The following is a 25157-nucleotide window of genomic DNA, read 5'->3' as shown; positions in this document are numbered from 1 at the left end:
TAACTTTGTCAAATTAAGAGCCACAAACAAAAGGAATCTGTTTTTTTGCAGCTAACGAACCCAGGAAACTATCTATCTGGGTATGAAGTTGATTTTCGGAAATTAAAATTTTTCTGAAATTTCACTTTTTTGTAAGGGGTACCATCATCATTTTTATGAAAAATTGAAAAAATATTTTTTTCTTCAGATTTGAATGGCACTTCAATATTTTGAAAATAGATTGAAAAACAAGCTCAACGAGATTTAAAATTCCATTTTCCGACCATTATTGGCTTTGTTATAGACAAAATACTGAAAATTCCAGTCTCAAATTGGGCCAGACCGGTTTTCGCATTTTTTGAACATCATCAGTCTTGTTTTGACTTCATAAATATCTTAACTCAAGGCCTATCCATCTCACATCAGGATGACAAAAAACAACCTATCGCATAAGCCCCCTTAACTATGTTTCACTACTCTTCATCACATCACTTGCAACTTTTAGCAAGAAATTGTTAATTGAATGCAGGGGGAAGTTCCCTGCCCCTTCTTCGCCACAAAAACTTAAAATCACCTGACAAAGGGACTCGTCTCATAACGAGTTAAGTATTTAAACAGAAATAACAACCAGTTTGCCGTACTTGTTATGAGAGCCCCGAACAGAAATTAAAGTAAAAGTCAAACTTTAATGCTAACCCCTTGGCTGTCCAAGTCTGAGGGTCTTCCGAAAATTAAATAATCAACGAACTAAGTAAAGGTGGCAAAAGTTTCTTGAACTTTACTACTTAAAATTCAAAACAAAAACACAAACAGACAATGGCTAATGCCAGCCGAAGTTTTATTGTCATTATCTCTGCGAGTTTCTTTTATTTTGTGTATTTCTTTTTAGTTTTCGTGCCGCCTTTCTTTAGTGCAATTTATGTCTCATATTTTCTGCGCCAATCCCCCAAAGAGCGTCAATCAATCACGATCGGATTATGCAAAAAAAAGAAAAACAAAAACAACAACAGGATTGAGGGAAGGAAAAGCAAACAAAAAGCGGGCTAAAACTAAGTTAGACAAACACCTGTCCCCGTCCAGGTGAGATTGACCCAAATAGACTGACGGAAGCTTTTTTTTTGTTTCTTTTGGGCTGCCCAAATCAAGTTTTCAATTGCAGAAATTGCTGTTCACAGCGAAACGCCTGAATGGCTTTCAGGCTTACTGTTACTATTTCGACGGTGTGTTGCTAGAAAACACACCTTGCCCAGTCACCTGACCACGCCCACTCTGGCGCCCTTCTTCAGGTGGCAAAACCTGAAAAGCGCTCATTAAGCGCCTGGGAAGTTCAGCTAATTTAAACTATTAAAAAAACCAACTATTTGAGGGCCTTAGACGGGTTTTCCTTCTTCTTTTTGGTTGGGAGAGCATCTTGTTTCTTTTTTAGATTTTTGTGGATAATTAAATTATGGAAAAAGTGGGAAGGTATTCATTAAGATTTTAGTGAGACGGAGAAAGGGCGGTGAATATAAAAAGATTATGAAAGGAGATAGTAACAAAAATAATTAAATTATATGATTCTTGATATTTTCTCTTGAGATTGTAATTAAGGTAAGGCTAAGCAAGTTTAACATTTCTATCATTAAAAGGGTAAGAAGGTAAAATATAATCAAAGAATATTTGAAGAGTATACATCAGGAAGTTATAAGCTTTTATCTTATAAAATTTAGAAAGTATTTTAAGCATTCTTTGATATAAATTTGCAAAGCAACTCTAACAAAGATGTTCCTTTAGTTCCAGCCAAAAAAAACTCCCCCCAAATAAGTCAGAAATCAGATTTTCCCGAATCACAAAAAACTTTTACCCCCAACAAGCGTTTCGCTGTGCCTCAGTTAGTTTCCTCAGAAATGGTAACAATCTTACAAAAAGGGTCAAGAAATGTCGCGTTTGTTGCGATTTCCAAAGAAACAAAGGCCTTGAGTCACAGTAAATCTACAAAGCAAAGCGACTTTTGTTTGCCTGGCCAAGTGAAAGTATTTATGGACATGTGGGCGTTGACTTCTTCAACTAACTGCCAATGGGCGTGTCTTATAAGCTTTCTTGAGAACTAACAAACTACATGAATACAACTAAGTGCAAAAAAAGAACAACATCGAGTGAGGGTTTCTTAAAATGAAAATTTCATACGCACTTGTCTCTCAAATGACTGCGACGGCGGTCATAAGGAAAATACTCAAAATATTCATCATCCATTTAGGTTGAGATCTCTTTTTTTTCTTTTATTCAAATTGTTTATTTTTTAGTGGGTTTATCTTTTAACGTTGTGTTAGCTCATTTGGTTATCAGTTTTAACTGCCATTGGCCGCACTGTGCACGTCATTGACTTTAATTTGTTGATTTTAACCGATAAGGTGTGCTGCGTTATCTTTTTCTGATAAGTTTATAAGCTTGAAAGAGTTGCACGATACTGGCTTTGTGTATTAAAAGGCCATTGAGAACAATTAACAGGGAATTGAATTTATTTAGGGTTTATTTTAGGTTTGTAAAAGGTTGATAAACCACTTATAGGATTAGAAGAATGTCATTTATTAGAAGTTTTTACTTTCCATAGAAGTTTTGTCATTATATTTGAGGAGTTTAAAAGTAACTTTTAACTACCAAGTTAAGGTTTTTGGACTTTTTTAAGTTACTTTTATAGAAGTTTTATTAACATTTTTGTTTTTATTTTTGTTAAGCCTTTTAAACATTTATGAAGTTTATTAAACTAAACACTTTAGCACTTTTGTTTAAATATAAAAAAACACGAAAATGATGTTCTTAGTTCTTCAGAATTTAGTAAAAATTTGTATGTTTATAACCCGTTTTCTGCCAATGTTCTTTTATCCAAGGTGTTAGCCTCAAGAACTACTTTAATGACATTCCTTAATGACCTTTAACTATAAAATAAAATCACAAGTGTAAATCAATTTCAAGATCTTCCTAGATTTACGACTTAACAGCACTGTTGGCAGCAAATTTTTGCACCTCCATTAACTTCACTTTTGATTTAGTTTATGAGAAGCTCAGCAAATTGTTAGCTCGTTTTGCCACAGAAAAGGAAATTTCGTTCGAGAAAACGCACTCGCACTCGCGCACTCATCATCGGCAAATTAGACACACTTTCGCAATTGACGACTCCGCCAGCCACACTTCACTTTTCATTACGAATCTCCTCAAGCCGAACAACCAAGTCGGACCAAAGCCGAAACCAAAAACCAAAACCCACAATTGGTTAAAGCCATTGAGCGGATGAGATGGTTAATATTTAGCCAACACGCTGTTGGAAATCGCTCTGATAACGTTGTTAAACGCCTCTCTGCCAGCGAAATCGAAATCAAAATCGAAAACGAAACGAAAACAACAACAACAAAAATCGAAAAGAAAATCGCTGGAAAAGCTACACTCTCGACTGCACTGACCAACTAGCAATGAAATTGTGTAGCCGCAGACGTTCAACATTTATACGGCTGCTCTCCGGATAATTAAGGCTATAAAATCAAACTGATTCGATTTTGATTGATGGCTCTCGACAATGCGAGCAGGAAAGGGCCTATACTGGTTGGAGATGCGGTGTGGCAATGATTCGAACTGCACTTTGAGAGTGCTTTGAAAAAAAGTCGATTACTCTTTCAACTGGCAAACGCAATCAAGAGCTTCAGTTGATTGGCTGGCTATGTCGTTATTGGGCAGCCTTTGAAAAGGTGTTGAAATCAAGGTGTAATGGCCAAAGAAATTATTGGCTAAATATATGAAGAAAGTGTTTAAGAAAGCTATTGAAGTATAAGAAGTCAGGGGACAGGGTTCTAAAATGTATGATGAATCTTCTGGAAAGAAGTTCCCAAAGAGTCGTTTTGTTTATTCAAAATATTAACCAACTTTCTTTGAATTTGAAATGCTAATGACCATATCAGAGAGTCACCATAACATAGTCTTTTGGCTTTCGATCTGCTAATAGGTTAAGCTGATCATGAATATAATTTCGAATTTAAAATTACTAACTTAACACCCTCAAAATACCACCATATCTCTCCTACCATCACTAACCTGCTCTCAACTTGAAGTACATTCAGACCCAACTATGTTTTTCTACCTGCCCCCCCTATACAAATGGGGCTTTAATTTGGCTGAATGCATGGGAAAATGTGGGAAAAGTGCAGCACAAAAGGGCGTGGGCCCCCGTGGAAACCCAAAGAAAAGTCACGTGCAAGAGACGCGAAACACATGTCGAAGATGGATAGATAGGAGGAGGATGATAACGCACGAGAAGAAGACACCACCAACCGAGCTCATCCTTTGATTTCGATTGGGCTATATGCTATGGTATATAGCCAAAGACTGAGCTTGTTATTGCGGCTATTATGATGGTAGTTGAACGTCATTAAGGCGTGACGCTGTAAATTACCAAAGTGTAAACTACAGCACAAAACTATGTACGAAATCTCATAAAGCCGAGCACAGCTCGAATTAAAAACGTTTTCTATTCCGTGGAAAGCGAAATTTATGGCCAAAACCAAAGACGAAATAGAAATACAACAACAACAACAACAAAATCACAATTAAATCTATTTGCACAAATGTTTCACATACGACGCGTTGTCTGGGGCCCCCAAAAAAATATATATATTGGTAAAAACAAAGGCCACACACACTCACACACTCAGACACTTTCACATACTTTTGTTTTCTCAATGGATGCGGCGGAATTTTGTTTATTTTTTGGTTTTTTTCTTTTTTATACCGGAACACAGACTCTCTGGCGATAAATAAATAATCAAATCGGGCCAAAACGAGGACAGAAATTTCCTTACATCCGCACGCGGTTACAGCGAAGTTCGAACTAAAAACCAAAAACCACATTCCAACATTTTAGCCGACTGCCAATATAAAAGCGGCCAGCAAACAGGTTCGAAGCGGGAGAGCCAACCAGCCAAATAATAAACAAAACGAAAAAGCGGGCCAAAAGAGCGAATAAGTTTGGTTTCTGTATGTGTGTGTGTGTGTGTGGGAGAGAGAAATTGAGAGGGGCAAGAGAGCATTTTCTGATGCACTTCAAAGGGTTGCCAGAAAGTTGGAAAAAGGCAAGGAGCAGGAAAAATTAATATAGTTAAAAGTTAAATATTAAAAAGATTAAGAAACACTTTTAAAGGGCGCCAGAAACTTTCCAAAAACCTGCCTTAACTTCTTTCTGATTTATAACTCCCAGATATTATCCTGAAACTTTTTGTATTAATGTATATTTCTAGGTCCCCCAAACTGTGTGCAAGACCAACTTTATGCTAACAGAAACATTTTTCCCACCTAATCCGGCAACTCTCCTGCCTTCTTAGCATTTTCCCATGCAACTTGTTCGCTGCCAACATGTTGCCCGGCGAAACTAAAAACTAAAACTGGCTCAGCATCAACAAATCCGGCGAACAATGAACATTCTCAACTACCTATTAGATGACAACTACCCAAAACCCGAAGCCAAATTGGCGACAGACAAAAAACTTTCGAGCGTTTTTTTTCAGCTGCCAAAATCATTCAAATAAATGCAAGCCAAGGAGAAAAAAAAAAGTGGAATTGTCACAGAGTCTGCCAATTAGCCAAGAAATGCAAGCCAACTGCCAACAAAGAGTTAGAGGCCCCCGCAAAGTGGCTAGGAAAATGCCTCGATTAGGCAGCCGGCCACCTTTAAGGCTAATTGAGGGCCAACAACGGTTAGACTTGGGAAATTATGTGCGGGAAAACCGAGATAAACAATGTGAAAAATAGGTGAAAAGCGCACTGAAAAGACAATTGAAAATCACTTAATGCTGACCGATTTTGAAGGCAAAGATGTCAAGGCTGAGGGTAAGGAGGGGAGGTTAACCACAATACGAAATCCGATTTAAATAAGTTGAAAGCTGAAAAATTTACAGAATCATTTGCAAAAAGATTACAAATTGTTTATTAAACCAACAACATTACGATTTCTGTTTACTCAAGGATTTCCTCCTCTTCACAATCTGTACCACATTGAGGAACCAAGATCTAGAACCTCCATTCTTTAGGTCGATTGCCATTTTTTTTCTGATTCACATCTGATACATCCTTCGACTCATTGGTATTTGGCATTACATTCGGTTTGGGTTTCGGTTTTGTAAGGGGAGGTTTTAGCTTTGATTCTTTCACTGGCTTTTTATCTTTTAAGAGCGGCTTATTTTGTAAAACAGGAATTTGACTCCTAGCATCTGTATTTTCAGACTCTGGTTTATTAACCTCTTCTTCTGGATTGATAAATGATACAGGAATCTCTTCTGTTTCGGGCATTGCTATAAGTTCCTCAGACTCTGGAGCATTTTCAAAAACATTACTGAAAACCCACTCAGAGGTTTTGGGCTCTGGGTATGCATTAATGACACCATTAAGAGCATCTTGCATCTTGACCATATCCCGACTTACAAACTGAACACGTTCTCTCAATGACTGGATCTCCGACATGGGCACCTAATCGGATATGCCATTAGGCTATGGGAAGGATATAACTTTTCATCAACTTACATCATCTTTCATCTTGCGTCTGTAAAAGTGGAATGCCAGGCAGCCGAGACCAAACAAGAAAATCGTTAGAAAGGCTATGTAAGTCCCGGATCGATCCCATACTAAAAATCTCCACACATCATAGGCCTTAAGTATAAGCCAGCAAGCCGACTGCCAGGTATGGCAGTACGGTGATATCTTAATAGAAGTTTTAAAGTCAATATCCTGCTGATAGTCCCACATTTCACGACGGATTTTTGAATATTTTTTTTTTGTAATGATTTCTATCAAGAATTTAGATTTTGTTATAAGGACAAGAAAGCTCTTACTGATTTGAACTGAAACCTATAGCCTTAAGGGCAACACTAGTTTCGCCGATTGCTAGATTCAAAATATTTGAGTTATCAAAGTTTTTAATTACTGAAAAAAGTTTTCCAAGTTCTTGATTACTTTTAAAAGACCATAAATAATTGGTATCTCTAGCATTCCCTTTCCATTTTCAGATACAAATCTTTAAAGTTCTTCCCACAATTTTCCCTTAATTGTTCTCAGTTCTTGAAATGCATTTTTCCCCCCTCAATTTCCCAGCGCAGCTTTGTTGAATGCCAAGTGCAGAGAGACTGGGAAAAACATGTTCCCAGCAGATGAGCAAAAACAAAGGCATTTGCATGACAAATCCAAGTCGGCCAGAGTTGGTAGTTGTTAGTTGGCTGTAAAAGAGGAGAAGCCATGGTGGGAACATCAAGGTCCGGAAAGTTGACAGAGCATCCACAATTTACAGCCTGCGTGGGGTTAACTGATTTGCACACGCCTTAATTGCAGAGGAATTTGATTACTTTTTCAGATTTCTCGCATTGTTTTGCGTCGAAATAAAAGTATAAAGCAGGTTAAGAGAGATTGTCAAAGTTACTAATCAAGGAGTCCCCTTAAAATTGTGATATGTTAAATAATATAGTCATAAAACTTATCGATAAAAACATTGAAACATTGTTTAAACTATCGGAAAAATCGATAAATGAAAAAGAACTTCGTTTTATAACAACAAAAAGCCAAAGCTAATTTGATGACAAGCAATTTCCGGGAATAATTCACTGATTTCATATCAAAGTTAATACCGATACATAATGATACCTTGAAAATATGTCAAAATCGATAGCATCAGCAGACTACGTTTTATTTTGGGTCAATTTTATTTTCGCTACATGACAAAAGTGCCGGCCTAAATTCTGAAGAGTAAACAATTGCCGCAAGTTAAACCTGTTTCTGGACCCTCTCGCTCTTCACTTCCTCCGATCGGTTGAGCGAAAAAAATAAATTCCAACGGCATGACAACCCCAGCGAGTCAGCAAAACTTGTAAGCCAAGCTAAGGAGTTGGCCAAAAAAAGAAGGGAGTGAAGAGAAGGCCCGCATCTTATACCTTCAACCTTTTCACTTGGCTTTACCAAGAAGAGTTCACAAAAGCGGACAAACTACTTTTTACTCGGCCCAAGAAGATGGCAGCAGGAAACGCGGTCTTCGGTTGACAAGCAGAACTGCCAAAGGAAGTTATATAAATACTGGCCAAAGATCCCATTCTCAGCCAAAGTTCTCATTCTATTAACTAAAATCTCTTGCTATTAATCTGATATATTTATTTGACTTTTGTTATGCTTTCAGTTGCAATTAAGTCCCGGCAAAGTGAACAAATTTTATTTTTCGTTGTAACTTTTATGACAGCCCTCAGGCAATAAACATAAATTTCGGTTTCTTTTTTGGGGGCGGGCCGGAAGGAAAGCTCTTGAAAATTACCCAATTGAACATTCGGTTGTACAACCCAATTGGAACCGGCAAAAAGATGGGAAAATGCTGATAACTAATTTCGGCAGACGTAAAATAAGCAATTGAGAAAGGCAACTAATGGGAAATTTGGGAAAATAGCAGCCAACTTATGGCTGAAATTAACAAATTTTGATAAACAGATCTTAGGAAAATGATTTTGTTGAGTGGGAAAATATCAATTGTGTTTAAAAACTATTCCCTTATTTTGTATTTTAAATCATCAATCAGATTATAAAATAAATTAAAAAAATAAATAAATTACAAGCTTAAAGGTGTGAAAAATATTTACAACATTTGTTGGTTTTTTAGAATGTGTGGAATAATATACCAATAGGGTTCTTAAAAAATTAGTTATATTTTTATATACAAATATCAATAAACCAAAACCAAAATGGGTCAACAATGGGGATTATGATAATATGAAGCTCTACATGAAAACCCAAAAACAGAAGTATATTCGAGATGGCTTACTGTCTCATGGATCCCCAACGACGCTGTGATAAGCTATCAGGATTGCTGTAAGAAAAATGTTTATCAATGGGGTAAGCTATATATATCCTTCGGCTTAAGTATCAGGGAACCTATAATTGCTAAAAATTAAGCACCTTTTATTAAAGGTTAGTCAAAAGTATTGAAATTCCGAAAACGACTAAACAAAGGCCTAAATTATTTACCCAATTATTTTTATAAAAATAAATATAAATATTCCTCAAGACACTAGAAATTTAAACATTTTATTTTGAATTTATTATTTTACACTTTTTTGTTTGAATTTATTTAGCTATTTAGCTAGAAAACCAAACTAACCCCTCATCACTGTTCAACTTAAGAGAGTTAAACGGCTCTCTTACGATCAGGTGAATTCTGAATTCACCACGGCTTTAGCAAGTTGTTGAACAAAGGCGGAAATAGTGGGAAAGAGACGAGTGAACACGACTAGAAGGAGAGGCACTGCGATCACTGTGTGATGTGAGAGATTCCGAGACCCGAAGCCAGAGACACGCATGAATCACGGCCCAAAGCGTTTTATGAGCCCAAGACAGAGCATAGAAAAAACTGGTTTCAGACTGTGTATGCATTTTTTTAAAGCCCCAAGATACAGACACACACACACACACACACACACAGTTTGAAACTAACAAACACAGGTTTACATAAAGAAAAGGTTAACTCTTCCAAATACACTTTTTTTTCATACTATATGCTGTCTCGGACAGACAAATTGAGAGTTTTGAATTGATGAAGTCTCTGGGCCTGGTCAGCTTTTTTGTGTTATGTTCATGGCTATTACGTATTCAACGCGATTATGTGTGCCGCCTTATAAATATGCCTGACAAACTAAGGAAATTCGCATTCGCTTCGATTTCCATTTTTGGGAGGTGCCCCGATCAAATATGCCAGATTACCTGGTGGGAGTCCGCCTTAGACTGCGCCTGGCCCAATTGTCCCGCGGCATTATGTTCAGTTCGTCATCACTGCAACAAAGGAATTGAGTTAATAAAGTAGTCAGCACTCCTAACAATAGGTATTTACGAGGTGTTTCAGTGTCAATAAGATCTAGCGATTGGATTGGATCTTAATAAATTGGAATTAGATAGTTGTTAACTTTATGTCATGTTCCTAAGACGAAGCTATGAAGTTATTCTTCTTAACAAAACTTCAAAAGAAAGAATATTCCGATTGACACTTATGAAACGCACTGTACGAAACCTTTGAGAACTTACTCCTGGGGTGTTGATGAGCCGACATGCGGTGCCAAATCGAGTTCAATGCCAGTACTGCCATTTAAGTTGTTATTTCCGTCGTTCGAGTGTCCACTGTGATTGTGCTGTGAGCTGCCATTGCCCACACTGAGATTATTATTATTATTATTATTAATGAGATTGCTGTTGTTGTCGTTGCCGGCATTGGTATTAGAGCTGCGACCATCACGAAGTTGGGTGGGATACTCATTTTCGCCATAGCCCTCAAAGGATTCGCCATCGGAAAGCGATGAACACTGAGATTTGGCAACGCCAGCTGAAGTTTTAAAAGTAAAAACATTAAAAAAATAATTATGAAATGAAATGAAATGCATTTAAGACATACCTGTACTGGAGGGCGGACTGCTGGGGGTGGGACTACTATCACCAGACATTGTCTCACCAAATAGAAAATTATTGGTATTAGCTTTTATGGAAGAATTGCCATTCGGTAACTGAATTCGGGGCATGGGAGCCATTTTGATGATATGAAAACTGCAACTGTAAAAGAAAAAAATAAAAAATTAAACACTTAAGTTAATTTTTGCTAAAAAGAAAAAAACATTTAAATATTCAATTGCCTACAGACATGACAGGCAGGTCAATAGGTCAAAGTGCTAAACCAACTTCGACATGCAATTGCAAAAAGTTTAGCAAAAGGCGAAAAGTAAAACGAGACCATCAATACATTACTTATTGATTGGAAACTCAACGAGCAAAGTTTACGGGTCCCAAAACTACCAAGAGCACTTTGTAAAATGAAAATTGCTTAAGAAAGTCAATAAACCCAAAGGAAAACTAAAAATTTATTAGTTTTATTATCCTTCAAAGGGAAAAGACAGCTAATTGTTAAGTCTCTCTAAAATAAAGTACATTGCATTTCCTTCTTAACCAAAAACCTTATCTAACTATTCAGGAACAACCTTCAACAGGTGCCTGTTTTTCTATTTCCGGCAAAAAGGAAACTGAAAATTATCAGCCCAAAACGTCATTAACTAAATGGGTCGAGGCTTTTTCAGTGGACATTACACTTCCCTTTCTGGTCACTTGCATTGGTCCCCACTTTACCTCCCCCCTCCAATTATCCAAAACTTTGAGGCATGACCAAGGGCCTAAGTACTTTCATAGAAGTCCCACCGATCTAAGCGCGAGTAATTACCTATATTACTTTCTTCTCTTTTTTTTTTAATTGGTCGTAGCTCTGCCTTGCCAACATTTTCGTTTTTCCTAACCAAGTTTCACGCTTTCGTTTCTTTTGGGCATTGTCACATAAAATCGGTGGGTGTTCAAAGGCAGATGGAGAAGGTAGAAGGTAGAGTACAAAAACCTATAAATACTTTTGGGACAATTGTTTGGGTGTTGATGTCTGTCTGATTGATTGATATGTCAGGGCCGTTAGGTGTAGGCAGTAAGCCAGCCGAATTAGGTCAAATTTTTGGTTTTTGGGGATAAGGAAAAACAGTGCAATGACAAGTAAATAGAGAAGTAATAATGTTTAGAAGCAGAAACTAAGCAAATAAAGTTGGAAACTAATTGGTTAATAAACCTTAAATGATTCATCTTCGAAAATGAGTAAGACAAGCTTTACTAAGAATTTAAATGATTAATTTGGCGCAAAAATGTATCCAAAAACAAGAAATTAATCATCCTAATATTTAGTTTAATCGTTTCTATTCATTAATTTTAATATTTTCCATTCAAAAATGGTTATCATCTCTTTATATCTTTCATTCATACAAATTTTCTCTTTCAATAAACCAAATTACATAGCCTCCATCATCGACAAACCCATCAATTTCATAACAAACTAACCATAAACTTGTGATTAAATATCGATTGTATGGTTAATTCGATGCAAAACGTTTTTAGCTGGAATAATATGCAATAATGAGCATAAATATGTGTTTAAGCCGAAGAGCTGCGATGAGTGAAGTTCAAAAGAAAGCCAAGGAAAATAGTAAACACCAAACCGACAATCAAATCAAATCAAACCCACAAAAAAGGAGGTGACTTAGAGGGAAATGCAAAAGCAAAAGAGCAACGAACTTTGTACAAACCCAACGAAAAGCAAAAACAACAACACTGTGTGCACTGAAAAAATCGATGAAAGTTACTCAAAACAAAGTAAGAAGAAAACAAAAAGAAAAAAAAACGCACACAGAAAAATGCTTTTTCCTTATGCAATGTTTTCTTTGGTTGCTTTGCATAATGTTTTTGGGCGTTGGGCGTTAGTTTTCGTTTCTGTGAGAGCTGCCACCCCCAATGGTTCACATGGCTGACAGCTATGACACTTGATTAAGTTGGCTAACTTGGCTAATTTCGATTGCAATTGACAGAAGATATTGCTGGAATGTGATTTTGAGTTAAGTTTTGGGTTCTCTAATATAATTTTTAGTTAATGTCTTAAAACTTTAAAATTTCAAAACATTTTTTTAAGAAATTATTACCTATTTTAAGGGCATTTGAAGTTCTTCAGCTTCCCTTTAATTCACTTATATTTTTTTGCTTATTTTTTCCCTTCCATTACAATCCCTGCCACAGTTATTAATGCAAATGGCAATCTCTTTGCCAGCTGGTTTGGTCACAGAAAAAGGGGCAAAAAAAATACACAAGTAAATCTGCAACCAGCTAAGCAAGAAGTGCAGTTAGAAGAAGATGAAGTCAAACCGCTCGTTTTACAGTTACTGCAGATGCTCCTCAAGGGGCTCTAGCTTTTCAGAGCTTCTCATGAGTTAGTTTATCCCCCCCCTCGTGGCCCATTGAGTTTATAAAATATATTTCCCATGAACAGTTTTCTTTTGTTTTCATCTGCGTTGCAATTATCGTTACCTGATATGCAAACTAAAGAAATATTTCGAAAAAATAGAAATAAATGAATAAAGAATTGTGTGAAATTTCTAAACAAAAGGCAGTCACAAAAGATAGTAATATATAGTTATATATAAACAAGACAAAGAATGTCGTGATCAAGTTGGTTTAGGCATTGCAGTGGAGATCAGAGATTTTCGACATGCAACAGTTTTGAGGAGACTGGGAAGTGTAAGGCACTGCTGATGCTGTGCTTTTGGGTAGTAATTACCCAATATCTAACATCTTTACTGATTTATTTTTAGAGTGATAAAATTCTAAACAATTTTTGTTTATTTTATATAAAACCATTTAACTTACTCATCGATATTCTAGGTTATTATACTTTAAACTAAACTAATTGATTATTCTTGTAAGTAATCTGTAAAATATTATTACTAACTTTCTGCATAAATTATATAGAATTCAATTTGAATTGTAAGCACCTATCAGTTTACTTAGAAACGTTTAATTTAAAGACCAAATAACAGTTTTGCTGTTAATCAATTGTAATTTATTTGCTCATAAATTGTTTACTTGCAAGTCTAACCAGTTTTGTTGTTAAAAATGAAATAACATTCACAATTATACAACTTAATGTTATAATATCTATTTATTTATTTATTTAAATACTTATTAAAGTTAATCTCATTGTCTCATTTAACAATTTTAATAGACAAATCCCTTTACCCACTCAATTCCCTTTATAAACCCGCCTAATCTCGCCCATATTTCTCCGTTTTACCATTAACCAAGTGACCCAATCCAGCCTTGAACTATTATTCTCAGGCCACTTTCGATTCATTAACGGCAACAAGAGAGCGCATAAAAATGAGACACTGCTGCAGTTCATAAGGCCGAGCCATTAGCCATATGCTAAAGATCAAAAACCCGAAACCCGCCCCCGCCCAACTCTATATGGAATTGTATAATTATAGCACAAGTTTCGAATTGAAGGAGGCGTTGCGGTGCGGTGCGCTGACAGCATGCAACTGAATTTGGGTTTTATTTTTATTAGATGTTATCCGAGACTTGACCAGCTGGCTGCCCTCGTCCGATTGCCCCCCCTCCAGCCATTCAGTTTATGACTAATAAACTTGAACTTGTGCGAGTGAAAACAATTGAAAAAAATGTTCAACCAAAAGAGAAAAGAGAGCAGAGAATGAGCAAAAGGGGAGCAGACTTCTACAATTACTTGTCAGTTGTTTTGTCAAACACACATGTAATCTATCCATCCAGCCATCCATCTATCTATCTATCTTAATAATTATGCAGATGTCGTGTTGTTGTCGCAATAATACTTGGGGATTATGAAACCGCACGTACCATTATCCCAGAGATACCAGAACCCAAGGAAGCTCATTAAACATTCCAAGCCATGTGGCAAAAGGGGGCGAGTTCGAATTCGTTGCGATAGAGAGAATGGATTTCACATTTCAAGAAAAGAACCATTTCATAAATTCCTATGAACCCAACCCATTTAAAGCGGATAGGAAAGTGCGGAGATTTCAACAGATCCTTTTTCCCTCAAGTGCCAACAGATGCCATGATTTTCCATAACTACCTGCTACTCAAAAGATCGCATCACATCGATAAGCATGAACAGCTGTTTTTTTTTCAATTAGTTTTGCTCAACGCAACGAATCATCTTTGGAGAGTTATTTGGCTTATCTAACTCTGGGAAATCGGTTTGTGAAAAGAAAACGTGTTTAATGCTAAGAACTGAGAATTTCGTTAAAACGCAATGCAATTTCAAATATAAAACGTGCTTTTCGTGAAGTTTTTTGAGACAGAGTAATCAATTTATTAAGTAACCAAGCAAAGGCAATGAAAAGGCATTGGGGATTGAATCTGAAATTGGGCATTTATATAGCAAGAAGTTTGCATTTAATAGTCAAAGGTGAATTTGGTTTTTAAACTTTTTAACCAAACATTCCCTTTAATATAAAACCAAACAAACATTAGATTAACCCAGAACGACGCTCTACACTTTTATCTCTCACTTAACCCTCAAATAAGCTTATCTAGTAAATTAGCTCTCAAAGTCCCAGAGTAAACGCCCCCACATAAACAATCCAAAAACGCCCACAAAAAGAAAACACCAATAACAATGAAAGAAAAAGACAGAAGCCAAAGAGGTTGAAGCAATATTGATGAATTATACAAAACACAGACTGGAAAAACAAAAGAAGAAAATTTTGTTACAACACTTGAATTGGAAAAATTGGGTCATTGGGGGAAATCAAATGAAATGAAGGGGAACGTGAGGGAACTTGCTAATGAAAAAGTGAAAAAAAATGTGAGAAAGTAAGTAATTAAGTGAGAAGTTAATTAGTTTTTAAATATTTTAAACAAAAATGGAAAAAAAATTAACAGAAAGTCAAATAGTAATCCCCGAAAACTGTTTCATTTTAAGTGTAAGTCTCTTAATCCTTATGCCATTGACACGCACTGTACATCCTTAAACTATATACTTTGAAATCAATTAGTAAGTCCACGACACATCTGAATCAACGAAAAGACAAATCTCATTTTCGTCTATGTTGACATATTTTATTTTAGCTCTGTGAATTTATTTTTATGCCTCGAACTGTCGTCACCCATGGAGAAACTCCCTCTAGTTTGCACTCTATTTCTGATCCGTTGAATGCCTCGCTGGCAGTTCCCGCTAATTTGTGTGTCCCTCCCCGCAGGTTTTAAATTCTCCGGCCGTACAAACACACGGAAAGCGGAAGCCAAGGAGACCCGTGTAGAGAATCCACAAGAGCGAAAATTCCACGTCAAGTTTTTGGTGAAATGCCTTTGCTGAATGAATAATGAGGCAGGCGTGCCGGCACTCTTTCCTTATTTAACTGAATGGCTGGCCTGGAGGGGGAGGTAGAAGGGGGTGGAAGAAAACCTGGAGGAATCCGTAGACTTGTCTGCTAGATCTTAAAAGGGAAGAGACTAAGGCAGGTCAGGAAAAGCAGGCCGGAAAACACAGATCAGGCAAAGGGGTATTTTTTAATAAGGAACAGAGACAGACTATGTTGACTTATTATAGATTAAACACTCTTAATACATATATATAGATGAACATATTTTATGAAAAATAAAGTAATTTCATTATTCATTAAATCACAAAAAGCCCATTCAAAGTTTATTTTCCATTTTTATGCTTCAATAAGTCAGTTAGGTACCTTTTACTGTGGCTTAAAACCATTCAAGCATGGAAAACAAGCCCTAGTTAGTGTATTTAGTGAAAAGTAAATAAGGAAGTCTATCACAGACATATAATCTGGTATATCTAGCATATATATATATATATATATATATTCATATATATGTACCTGTAAGATGCACTCGCCTACGACAAAGATGAAAAGCAAAACACATACATACAACCGCATGGCGAGACATGAAAGAACGAACAATAAAGAAATAAAAAACGCAGGGAAACAAAACAGACTGTCATAAAATGCGACACCTGTTTAAAGTTGTGGCAGTACAACGCAGTAACCCCACCTCGTTGGCCACCTTTTCAGTTCTTTTCGTGTGTTTGCAATGCATTTCATTTACCGCAATTATTTACTTTGGCTAGATGCGGGCTCTTCAAAAACGTAAAAGGAAACGAATGTGGAAAGAGGGTTTCCTAACAAGATGCACTCTACAAAAATCTAAGCTACCTGTTAATAAATATATATATTAAATGAAATACCAAGTAAGAAAATAGTTTATGTTCTATGTTTTTTTAAGCAAATAGATTATTTATAGTAATATTAAGAATATACCAGCCTAAACCCCTTTTTGAAAACCAACTTATAGTCCCCTCTTTATGCGATTGAAAATCTTTAAAAATCTTAAAAATAACCATTTTTGCCTTATTAAATATAATAAAAGTGAAATAACCTTTTTATAGGGCATAAAGAAAACTATAAAAAGCAAACTTAATTGACGGCTTCTTGGCTTTTGGTGCATTGAACCGGCTGCACAGGTGGAAGAAGAGGAAGTTGAAGAAGCGGCATTTGACCCAGTTTGATGGAATGGCATTTGAATGCATTTCCATTTGAGTCGCTCATTCAGTCAGTCGGTCGATCAACGAGTTTCTGTTTTATACTTCTTCCTTTTTTACCAGGTTGTTGTTTAAACCAATTAAATGTCAATTGGCGACGTCATCTGGCTCTTCAATCAGCCATTCATTCAACCCCATCCGCAGAGAGAGCTTTTCTCACCCCTCAGCCAAACAAGTTTCTGGCACAATTGAATTCTTTCTCTTCATTCAGGCTCTTTTCTTTCTCCCTCGATTTCATTCTTGTTTAGCTTTTGGCACAATAACAATATTAATAGCAACAACAACAACAACTGGCACGAGTTCTCTCGTCATTGCCGCCTTGTTTATAAACAAAAAAAAAAAAGAGGAGAAAAAAACCTGCCGTGAAATAAAATTAAAAGAAATACGAAATACGAAATCTTTTTATTTCAACTTGTTTACCTTGAAATCCGCCTCGAATTGAAGTTCAAGCCATTAATTACACTCAATTTTAGCTACGTTTTTTATTGTTTTTTTTTTCTAAATTTTGCATTCATTGCAGTTTTTTTTATTTCTTTTTTGTAAAAGGCTTCTCAATAAGATAATTAAAATACTAATGACTTTTTGGTCAAACTGAAAGGGATTATTTACGGGCTATAAATACTGTTAAATTATATGTTAAGTTGACTAAAAAGTCCATTCTAAAAGACTTCCCCTTACGTTAATAAAGATATTAGTTATTAATTGTTTTGGTTAAACAATTTGAAAGGGGTTTCATGAAATTATATGAAGTGTTTTTTTAAGACACTCAAGCTGAAAATTAAAAAACAAAAAGCCAGAAAAAAAAAACATGACCAAAGCCGCATAACTGTGCCAAGGCAAAATATTCCAAGCTGGCTGCAAAATTTATTTCTTTCTTGGTTTTTTTTTCTCTCTTTTTCTCTCGCTTGGCCAGCATTGTTTTTCTTGTGCATTTTTCTTGTTTTTCTTTTTTTGGCAGACTTTGCAAAGTGCAAATGTGAAACGAGAACCTCTAAACCAAGTTAAACAGAGGCCAAAAAGAACTTAGGGGAAATGGCCAACGCACTTACAATGGAAAGAGAAAAAAAAATATCAAATTACACTGTGCAGCACACATGATGCAATCGCAAGAGGAAGCAGCTGCCTCCGCAGATTTTCCATTTTCAGCCAAGTGGATCTCAGATTACTAAGGGGAAAACTCAAAAGATACTCGAGATACTGCAAGATGAGCCACTTGTAGGGATATATATCCTGTTAAGGATACGGGCAGGTGGTCCGGAAGCAGTTGACAATGCACTAAGCACTTTAATTAATTAATCGGTGGCATAACTTCCTCTAGCCCCAAAAAGCACAGAAACTAAAGGCAGGCAACAATAGCTAAAATAGCAAATAAACCAAACAAAAAGTCAACAACGATGTCTCCGGCTGGCACGAAACCTGGCTCAAACCCACAATAACAAAAGCCACGAGGGAATTGCAAGCGAAAAATAACAGCGACTACAAAAATCAACAAATAAAAAGAAAAACAATTGCGAATTTTCGCATTCGTGGAAATGTTACAACTGTCCCACACAAATACATTTGCCAAAAAAATAAATAAATGAGCAAAAGTCGTTTACTTAATTGCCAGAAAACAAAATAAAGACGATACTAAAAGTGTCTTCTAACTAAGCTTTTTCAAGCGACATTTGAGAATCAATAATATTAAGAATGCGTGACAGTTTTGGGAGTGAAATTAATGTTCTAGTATGGGAAATAAATTACTATAACTTTTGTGAGTAATTCTAGTCTTTACCTTAATAGAAATTGCTTGAGTAATAGAAATATCAAATAAATTACCTTAAATTTTATCAAGTTTAGATTTTTTTGCTTTAAAAATGTGACATTTAAAGGTCTTGGTGGGACAAAATACTGTGCATGTATTTTAGAATGATTTATAAACTTTTTTAAACTATCTTTGAATATGAATATTAAGGAAAAAACGCGTTTTTATTAAAATAGTTTCTACTTTATAGATAATATTGTTTAACTTTTCTTCTCTTTATCTACTTTAACACGAGATCTTTATAAAACTAACTTATCTTATTGACTTAAGAGAGTAAAAGCAACTCTTATGTACACCATACCAACTTTGTGCAAACTCTAAAGATCCGCCTAGATGAGATCATTTGGGATTATTCCTATAGTTATGATATGAAACTTTGATAAAGCCTTTCTTTACTGGTTAGACTCTAACCCCAAGGTTCATACTATTAATCTTAACTGCTTCCCTTAACTAGTTAGCATTCCCCAATTAGACATAGTTTTCGCAGTTCCCATTTCGCCTATTTGATAAACAACAACAACAACTTAAACTGCTCTACAAACGTTTGCTAATTAGCAGCCGTTTTTTTTGGGAAACAGTTAGTTCGGGCTACGCACCTGTTGAAATATATTTACGTATCCAATTGGAGCAGACGGCTGGCTTTAACCGTTAGCTGAACATGAATTTGGTTAAAAAACAAAAGAAACGAATTATTTGCACTTGGCGAAAAGCCACAACAATTGACGGGTGAAAATACACAAATACACGCACACACACAACGCGCTTAAAAGGAGAGAGGGAGTGAGACGGAGATAGCCGGCGGAGCGCAACAGTTAGATTTCGTTGGTGTTGTTGTTGTTGTTGTTGCTGTATGTGTAGTTGTTGCAGAACAGGTAGTTGCACAAAATATTGCCTATTTTTGTTGTTTTCTTTAAATTTCTTTCACTTTGGTCAGCATTTTCTTTATATCAAATTTTTATTTTGATTTATTTTTTCTGTGTAAACTGTAATTGTACGCGTGCGTAACGTTGGTAACGTCTTTTACTACTTTTTTTTTGTTGGCTGAGTTGTGATTTTGGGGTTTTTACGTGGGTAATTACACCGCGCGCGCGCTATCGAAAATGTGCAAGTAAAAAGCTAATAAAAAGTCAAAACGACAAAATGTGTTTTTTGATATCCAAAGTTGATGTTTCTATAAAATTCGATTACACGCGCGCAGCAGCAACAAGCTTTGATTTTTTATATTTTGTTGAGTAAGTAACTAAACGCCGCGCTCCGATGTTCGACCACTCGATTTCCCGATTTCATCTGAACTAGCCGTTTAGCGATTGTTTTTACTTTTTCTCGCCAAATAGTAATACCAGACGTCGGTGTCATCAAAATTACCTTATTTCCCAAAAACAGTCTGGCAGGCAGCACTGACGAGCTAACATATACACGAATCTGAATTGTAACAGCCAGTCTTAGCAAATCAGCTATTTAAAGCTAGTTTTAGCTACTTTAAGATAAAAGCCAAATGGAACTTGGCTAATCTTTAATTGATTACATTGTTATATGTTTTAAAAAAAAGTTAGAAAAACTTTATTCCAAAAACTCTTACACACATATTTTTAAATCTAAATAATGTTTATTTATTAAATACTGCAACTAATTTATTTATTAAATTTAAATTATTAAAGATAAACAAAATTGAGTATTTAGTGAGGTTAAGATATTTGATTACGCTTAGCATGGACTCCAACCTGCCACTGGGTATGGTTTCTATTGTCGATTTATTACTGCAAATTTACCAGTTTCGTCTTACCAAAAATAGTACTTTGTTATTCTTTAACCTTATCGAAGATCTATTTATATACATAATAAATAAAAAAAAATAAAATGGAATCAGTGCAGAATACCAATCTACGATACTAAACTAAAACTCGTGACTAAGTCTGGCGCCTCACGAGTCATGTAGATACATTTGTAGATATTTGCTAAAATGAAACAGCGGAGTCACATACCACTAGCCGTGTGTCGATAGTTCTTGAATTCAAATTATAGTTTTGGCGGGTAATCGAATTTAACCCTTATAGCGTAGAGAAAAAATAACATAAAGTAAAAGAATGTAGTTGTTAGCTGTTTTACCCGATTTGGCGAAACGCATAGTAAAATTTAAACATATTTAAAGTAAATTAACTGTAAAATATGTTAGCAATAACTTAACCGATAATCAGATTTCATGCAATACAAACAATTTCATACATTTTTAAGATCTTCAGTTAGTAAATTTAATTTATATGTATTTATACTTAATAAATACATAAACAAAGAGGCTAACGGAACTTGTTGATCGGATTCAACAGGTCCGATGTCCTGGCAACGCACTGTAAACAGACCAAAGGAGCTCAAGTTCAGCTGTTGCATTGGTAACGAACGTGCCACGGAATGTTTTATCGATAGCCACCAATGGACAAGGACCACGCCATAACAAATAGCAAATTCCAAGAGCAGACAGTTCACCCAGCAATGTCGCGCTTCAAAAACGTCTAATAATTGTAGAAAAAAACGCCCAGCGGGATAGTGAGTTCGGGATCGGATAATGGGGAATACGGAGAGTAATGTGACCAGTGGGGTCAAGAAGCAGGCCGGAGTCTCCACCCAGGCTCTGTACAAGTTCGTGAACCTCAAGGGCGGCGGCCTTCTGGTGGACATGATGAAAAGAGCTTGTCAAACGAAACAATTTGCTGAGATCGATCACGCCATTAAGACCAAGGTGGAGCCATTTTTGTATAACAAAGGGGCTGGGCGGTACTTCCCCATCTCGAAGCTTGTCTTGCTGCGGAATCGGGATCGCCCACGTACTCGGCAGCTGCCCGAGATTAGGGCCCTTGAGAATCCTGACGAGGACTTCAACATTCACGACTATTGCCCTGAGGTATCGGAGGCGGAGTATATCTCCAATCCGACGGCGTATCGATTCGTCTGCTGGGATCTGAATGTAAGTGGCTTCAAAGAGGAACAATAAACATGCCCAGAGAAGTATGCAGTAGAAAATAACATTGTCCTTCGAGTATCGAATGTAGTTGCCTACTTTTGGACAGCTTAAGAGAAATATCCTTGTTAGCGCTCTTTTTCTCACCTTAGTGTTTATTAACTATGCCTTGTGTTAGTAAATAAATAAAATTTCTTTATCATCTCTAGATGCGGGGTGCTGTGGGCGAAACCATCCTCCATTTGTGCCTGCTAAATGCCTCCTCCTTACATGCTGATCTGGCCAAGAGACTGCTCAAATTCTACCCGAAACTTATCCTGGACACCTATATGAGCGATGAGTATTACGGGGAGAGTGTCCTGCACATTGCCATCGTCAACGAGGATCCAGCCATGGTGAAATATCTACTGGATGCCAATGCAGATGTACAAGAGCGGTAAGAAAGAGTTTTTTTAAAATCTTAAAAAAGTTTTTCAAATATTTCTCTACATTCTTCAGTTGCTGTGGCGCCTTTATGTCAGCGGAGGATACCAAGTTTTCTCGGACAGATTCCCCAGATCACGAGTACGTGGCCCTTTGTCCCATGACCAACTACGATGGTTATGTTTATTGGGGCGAATATCCCCTAAGCTTCGCTGCCTGCCTGTCGCAGGAGGAATGTTTCCGTTTGGTTTTGGCACGAGGAGCCGATCCAGATTTCCAGGACACCAATGGAAACACCGTGCTCCATATGCTAGTTATCTACGAAAAGATTGAAATGTTCGACGTGGGTTATGAGGTGGGAACGAATATTCATATAAAGAATATTCAGAATCTCACGCCCCTTACTTTGGCTGCCAAGTTGGGACGAGTTGAGATGTTCTTCCATGTGATGAGTATCGAAAGAGAGATTTACTGGCAATTGGGCAGCATCACCTGTGCAGCCTACCCACTCCTAATGATTGATACCATTAATGAGGAAACTGGTAATATCAACAAGGACTCCGTGCTGAACTTTGTGGTATTTGGAGATAAATTGGAGCATCTGGAGCTGTTGGATGGCGTGGTTATTGATCTACTAAAGACCAAATGGGATACTTTCTGCAAATCGCGGTTCTACAAGCAGTTCTACATGTTTGCCCTTTACTTCTTGATCTCACTGTTTAGTTTTATCCTGCGTCCAGGTCCGGACAACAAGGAGGAAGACGAGGATGGCGCTAATAGCACTACTGTGAAAAATGATTTATATAGGCAAAATGGATCGGAATCTTATCATCGGCAGACCAAGAGGGGTTCTTTGACTACTGAATACAGTTGAGTATGGCTAATTAAGATGTATTAATATTTAATTACAGGGGTGGCATATCCACCCAGGGAACACCAGGGCTTAGAAATCACTTACAAAGAGGTTTAAGAGTAAGCAGTTCATAGGTTTTTCTTACAATTTTTGTAGCATACTCTTAAGTGCCAGCACAAGTGACCCTAAAACCTTGTTAGCATTTTTTTATACGATCTATAAAGTTAACTTAAAACGAAAACATATATACAAAAAGATATATTTTTTGTTTTGTTTCATTACTAATAATTAATTCAAATATTTTCTTATGTTCCAGAAACTTTTTGGCTTAATTTTACTGAGTATTACGATCCATCGGAAGTTGAAGTCTTGCCTGCTTGGTGGGAGAGCTATGCCCAGTGCCCTTTGATGAATCTGGAATCCGATTTGGCTAAGCTTCGTATCATGGCAGAGCTATTAAACTTCGTTGGAGCTATACTATATCTTCTAGTAGCCTTGCGGGAGGCTCGTTTTCTGGGCCTCAAAATGTTTATTGAAAATTTGGTATGTTTTTTTTTCTATCTAAAGTTAAAAATTTTTTTTAATTATTTAAAAATATTACCCAAGATGACGGCTCCTTCACGGGTTATGTTTCTGTTTTCCTGTGCTTTGATGATGACCATTCCCTGGCTAAGGGTTTCCTGTCTCACCGAAATCGATGATCATGTCACCGTTGTCATAATGCTGACCACTGCTCCTTATTTTCTGTTCTTTTGTCGGTAGGTTAGATTTTAAGATTTAAATATGTTTCATTTTATACTAATATTGATTTTTCCAGTGGCTTTAAAACTGTTGGTCCCTTCGTAGTGATGATATACCGCATGGTCATGGGAGATCTGCTCCGTTTCGTCTCCATCTATCTGGTGTTCGTGATGGGTTTCTCCCAGGTATTGTTGCATCTTCAATCCTTTTATAGATTGGTTTATTATTCCCTTATCTATCCCTAGGCCTTCTATATAATTTTCCTAACCTTTGACAACCCATCGACCCCCGAAGATCAAGATGCAGAGTCCAATCCAATGCCTTCGCCCATGGAATCCATAGTGGCCATGTTCCTGATGTCTCTCACAAATTTCGGCGACTACTATGGAGCAATGGTGTCCACGCAGCACGAGTACGAGGCCAAGATACTGTTCTTCCTGTTCATGGTGATTGTGAGCGTATTGCTGGTGAACATGTTGATTGCCATGATGGGTAACACCTACCAGAAGATCGCTGAGATACGTAACGAATGGCAACGCCAGTGGGCCAGGATCGTCCTAGTGGTGGAGCGAAGTGTACCACCCGCCGAGCGGTTGAAGAACTTTATGCACTACAGTCAGTCGATGTCGGATGGCCGGAGGGCATTGGTCCTGCGTTTGAATATGACTGTGGGTTAAAAATATTTGATAAATCAAGAATTTGTATAAAAAGAAAATTTATTTTAGGAAGAGGAAAAGGAGGAAATGAAGGAGGTCCAGGAGATGAAACGCATCCATCAGCGTTTCTCCAAGAAGCGGCAAATGGAGCGAGAAGCTCGTGCCCTTCGACGTCAGCAGGAGTATGAGAAGTTCTTCGGCACCGCCCCCAAATCGGAAAGTTCCGAAAACAACAACTTTTGAAAACCATTTGGACAAAACCAGAGTCACTTAAATTAGTTCAAGTTTTATTGAGCCTTGTTAAAATGTGTTCGTTTTGAGCAATAAATTTTAGTTTACATTGCAAGTCACAGGTCAAAAAGATAAGGTTTTGTAGTTTTAAGGGAAAGTGCTGTTTAAGCGAAGGGGATATCAACTTTCTTTACTTCTAAATATTTTCTTAAATTTAACTTACTTTTTTAAAGTAAATTCAAAACTGCCACCCTCTTGAAAAGTTCCTTTAACACCATTTTAGCTAAAGCCATTGGCACATAATCGATGACTTATTTAAGGGAGCGTTAGAAAAATGTGTGGCAGAAGTGTCGTTGCATGCAAATGACAGGTGGCAGCCCAAACAAACAAATATCAAAATCAAATTCACTCAAAATAACATTTAATAAAATCAATGTGCTTATAAAGTTAACCCTCCAAAAAAAAGAGAGTGAAAAATGTTCAACAATCGCCCATTTCCCGATGGGGTCCTAGGTAAATTTGCATTTTCATGTGGGGCG

General features: G+C 36.7%; 3 protein-coding genes across 8 annotated transcripts in view; 1 reads left to right on the top strand and 2 right to left on the bottom strand.

Annotated features, from left to right (window-relative positions):
* LOC108105978 (rab11 family-interacting protein 4B) overlaps positions 1–20051 on the bottom strand; it is a 45311-nt gene extending 25260 nt beyond the window's left edge. For 2 of the 6 annotated variants that reach the window (XM_017212799.2, XM_017212800.2), the window contains exons 1-5: positions 19358–20051; positions 10406–10560; positions 10042–10336; positions 9724–9792; positions 8789–8833 (exon numbers count right to left, since the gene is read on the bottom strand). In XM_017212799.2, coding sequence (XP_017068288.1) covers positions 8789–8833; positions 9724–9792; positions 10042–10336; positions 10406–10538 — 542 coding nt within the window. In that variant the 5' untranslated portion in view covers positions 10539–10560; positions 19358–20051. Of the gene's footprint in view, positions 1–2149; positions 2581–4672; positions 4829–8788; positions 8834–9723; positions 9793–10041; positions 10337–10405; positions 10561–19357 lie in introns of those variants that run through there. The other 4 variants (XM_017212801.2, XM_017212802.2, XM_017212805.2 and 1 more) reach the window with 3 other exon arrangements.
* On the bottom strand, positions 5903–6866 carry LOC108105980. The gene is made up of 2 exons (XM_017212808.2): positions 6520–6866; positions 5903–6465 (listed from the first exon to the last, which is right to left on the bottom strand). Exons 1-2 carry the CDS (start codon positions 6739–6741, stop codon positions 6010–6012), a joined length of 678 nt encoding a protein of 225 aa, XP_017068297.1. The 5' UTR covers positions 6742–6866; the 3' UTR covers positions 5903–6009.
* A 940-nt stretch (positions 20052–20991) lies between the features above and the next one.
* Positions 20992–24850, top strand: LOC108105925 (transient receptor potential cation channel subfamily V member 5). Its single transcript, XM_017212706.2, has 8 exons — positions 20992–21720; positions 21924–22150; positions 22213–23006; positions 23307–23533; positions 23597–23748; positions 23808–23916; positions 23977–24399; positions 24457–24850. The coding sequence occupies exons 1-8, from the start codon at positions 21322–21324 to the stop codon at positions 24628–24630; spliced, it is 2505 nt and encodes an 834-aa protein (XP_017068195.2). The 5' UTR covers positions 20992–21321; the 3' UTR covers positions 24631–24850.
* The last annotated feature ends 307 nt before the right edge of the window (positions 24851–25157 follow it).

The sequence above is a fragment of the Drosophila eugracilis genome, unplaced genomic scaffold (genome assembly GCF_018153835.1).
Source record: "Drosophila eugracilis isolate 14026-0451.02 unplaced genomic scaffold, ASM1815383v1 contig_2154, whole genome shotgun sequence".
NCBI classification, from domain to species: domain Eukaryota; kingdom Metazoa; phylum Arthropoda; class Insecta; order Diptera; family Drosophilidae; genus Drosophila; species Drosophila eugracilis.
The sequence above is the reverse complement of the archived record's forward strand: the minus strand, read 5'-3'. Positions and strand labels throughout refer to the sequence as shown.

What these genes read in the sequence shown, in the direction of transcription:
- LOC108105980 (XM_017212808.2), bottom strand. Translation starts at nt 6,741, where the DNA reads ATGTGGGACTATCAGCAGGATATTGACTTTAAAACTTCTATTAAGATA. An exon ending in GACGCAAGATGAAAGATGAT is followed by an intron (nt 6,466 to 6,519) that starts GTAAGTTGATGA and finishes ATATCCGATTAG; the next exon opens with GTGCCCATGTCGGAGATCCA.
- LOC108105925 (XM_017212706.2), top strand. Translation starts at nt 21,322, where the DNA reads ATGGGGAATACGGAGAGTAATGTGACCAGTGGGGTCAAGAAGCAGGCC. An exon ending in TTCTTTGACTACTGAATACA is followed by an intron (nt 23,007 to 23,306) that starts GTTGAGTATGGC and finishes CTTATGTTCCAG; the next exon opens with AAACTTTTTGGCTTAATTTT. An exon ending in TATTTTCTGTTCTTTTGTCG is followed by an intron (nt 23,749 to 23,807) that starts GTAGGTTAGATT and finishes TGATTTTTCCAG; the next exon opens with TGGCTTTAAAACTGTTGGTC.